This window comes from Sinocyclocheilus rhinocerous, unplaced genomic scaffold, assembly GCF_001515625.1.
Source record: "Sinocyclocheilus rhinocerous isolate Xijiao unplaced genomic scaffold, SAMN03320098_v1.1 scaffold677, whole genome shotgun sequence".
In the NCBI taxonomy this organism is placed as follows: domain Eukaryota; kingdom Metazoa; phylum Chordata; class Actinopteri; order Cypriniformes; family Cyprinidae; genus Sinocyclocheilus; species Sinocyclocheilus rhinocerous.
Window position 1 is genome coordinate 1,526,684 of NW_015633185.1, and position 2,559 is coordinate 1,529,242.

Consider the following 2,559-nt stretch of genomic DNA (forward strand, 5'->3'; position numbering starts at 1 on the left):
TATGTATATGTATATGTATATATGTTTATTGGGAATTAAAAAAAATTATTTGGTAAATAAATTTACTCAGGAGCACATACTTGCTTTATATTTGGCACTTAAGACTTGTGCGCATATTAAAGTTTTCCTTTTCCTGAATTCTCAAGTTACTAGGACATTGAGTATGTCCTACTTTGGTGGTTGGTGTGGATGTGCACAGATGTTTCTAGGGAAGAAAGCTGTCTGTGGAAAGATCTGCTTTCTGTGTGTGTGTGTATTTCATCTCAGGGCCGGTTGCTGTTCCAATTAAGTGGCTCATCAGCACATGCAAAATTTTGTCCTTCACTTTTTGCTTTTATTTGAACATTAATGGATGCATGGAAATCGCTTGTAATTAAAGCCTTTGCATTAAATCAAAGACTTTTTTAACTTGGTGCCTCTGTTTTGAATCCTCATATCAGTATTTCACCACATTTTAACCAGGTGCGGTAAAGCTATTCCATGTAAATTAGAGTTTTTGTCCTAATCACACATAATTGTACATTTAAAATCAAATATTTCTTGATTGGCTGTGATTGTGTCACAGTTGTTTTGTGTTTACAGTGGACTCTGTGCTTGTTGTCTTTTAAGGAATTGATAGCTGTCTGCACCTCAAAATTGGCTAATTTATAAATCAAGCCATTTTCAATAATCACTCTTCTCTTTTCTTCGCTTCCCCCAGCTCTCGGGCAAGTCCTTTCCTTTGTGTATGAGGCATCTCCACAAGGCACTGAGAGAGAACCACCACCTGCGGCACGGTGGGCGCATGCAGTATGGCCTCTTCCTCAAGGGCATTGGTCTTACTCTGGAACAGGCCCTGCAGTTCTGGAGGTCAGAGTTTGTCAAAGGGAAAGTCGATGCAGACAAGGTAACTCTTCAACTTTAGCTTGTACTCCCTCACATTGTCCTGGTTTTCCACAGGTTTTTGTCCCCAGACAGTTACTGAAGTATATTTTTTGTGTTTGTAGCAATTCTTTGATGTTCTACTTTTTTTGCTGATGTCATTCTCTTTCTTCATCCCTCAATAACTCTTGAGAGGGTCACCCAAATGAACGAGAGAAGATATTAGAAGGCCAAGTTATTCAGCTGTCTTATTTTGATGCTGGAGATAATTTGCCGCCCTTCCATCGTGTCCTTAATTACAATTCTAGAGGAACACGTAAGATCTTATTTTTTGCGCATGGTACATTAAACAAGAAAATTACACTCCCCATCTTAGACCTATGTTTCCCTCCTCCCTGCACTCCGCAAATGAGTGCTTATTCCCAGCTGATGCTCAATCAAAGAGAAACAAAGGAATTTCACATCCTTACCTGAGAATGGCCGTCCTGTCGGGCATGCTTTTGAAATAATCGTCGAGAGCTCAGTACCAGCTCAGAAATCACTTATTACATGCTGAATTTCTCTCTGGCTGCTCCAGCTGTTTTGGAACTCCCAGTTTTATGATTTCTTGTTTCTTTTGGGATTGTAGCTGCTTAGTTATTGCCAGTTTTTTAGGGATGCACCAACATTAAATTTTCAGGCTATAACAAATGATAACTTGACAAAATAGGTGTTGAATAAAAGTTTACAATATGGACGTTGCATATTGGTGAACTGAGCAACTAAACTGACTAACTAAAATTAATTTTCTTAGTTATCAGTCAGTCATTTACGGGGTCTCAGCGGGTCCTTGTTCTGTGTGGGCATATGATATAAACTTTATTTGTACAGGTCTTCAAAGTTATAAAAAAAAGTCTTATATTTGATTTGCAGATGATTTAAACCCTGACATCATATGATACAGTATATTGTGAACATTGAATATTTTGGTGCTTTCTTATTTTACATATTGATCCTCATTTATTCTTCTCCGTGAATAAGGAATATTTTTTTCCTTTTGCTGATTTAATTCTAACCATTGAGAATTTGTGCATAAACGTTTCCTTCAGTTTTTCCCCCATAAGCATTACAGGATTTATTTGACTGTATTTGTGTCAGCAGCTGAGATATAAAATACGCAATTGATCTACTTTTGTGCACAAGTGTATGACTGTCCAAGAAATTTAAAATGACAGAGCGTTGCTAAGCGTTGGCATATTTTCTGTGTCAATGGCAGAACTTCAAGGGAAATCTCCTGAAACTCTCTGCCTGTTTGGATGCTTTGGAAAGATGTAAAGTATTCATGACTGGTACAGGACAGCATTTTGTTATAATGTAATCTATACAAATCATACTACAAATCATTTATACTATTCGCAGTTAATATTCAGTTAATTTTTGGATCGAGGCAACATGATTCAGTTGTACCACCACAGTGAATGCAAACAAATACTAGTGCTGGGCGGTATGACCAAAAATTTATGTCACAGTATTTTTCAAAATTATACCGTTTTCACGGTACATGACGGTATTTTTTTTTTTCATGCATGATCGAGTGTTAACCATACTTTCTACTGATTGAGAGAGGAAATACTGCAGCATATTGACTTAGAATGCCCTATTTTACTGTCATGATGAGTGAATATTGTCAAAAAATACCACACTAAATAGTGACTAAAC

At 37.0% G+C, this 2,559-nt stretch overlaps 1 protein-coding gene and 1 long non-coding RNA gene across 2 annotated transcripts in view; one reads left to right on the plus strand and one right to left on the minus strand.

Moving 5' to 3' along the window:
* The window catches only part of LOC107743543 (DNA primase large subunit-like), a 78,353-nt gene that overhangs the window by 49,707 nt on the left and 26,087 nt on the right, over positions 1 to 2,559 (plus strand). The window contains exon 10 of the mRNA XM_016556811.1: positions 701 to 886. Coding sequence (XP_016412297.1) covers positions 701 to 886 — 186 coding nt within the window. The remainder of the gene's footprint in view (positions 1 to 700; positions 887 to 2,559) is intronic.
* LOC107743544 (uncharacterized) overlaps positions 1 to 2,559 on the minus strand; it is a 21,625-nt gene that overhangs the window by 15,489 nt on the left and 3,577 nt on the right. The window contains exon 2 of the long non-coding RNA XR_001640409.1: positions 2,448 to 2,450. This is a non-coding gene — a long non-coding RNA (uncharacterized LOC107743544). The remainder of the gene's footprint in view (positions 1 to 2,447; positions 2,451 to 2,559) is intronic.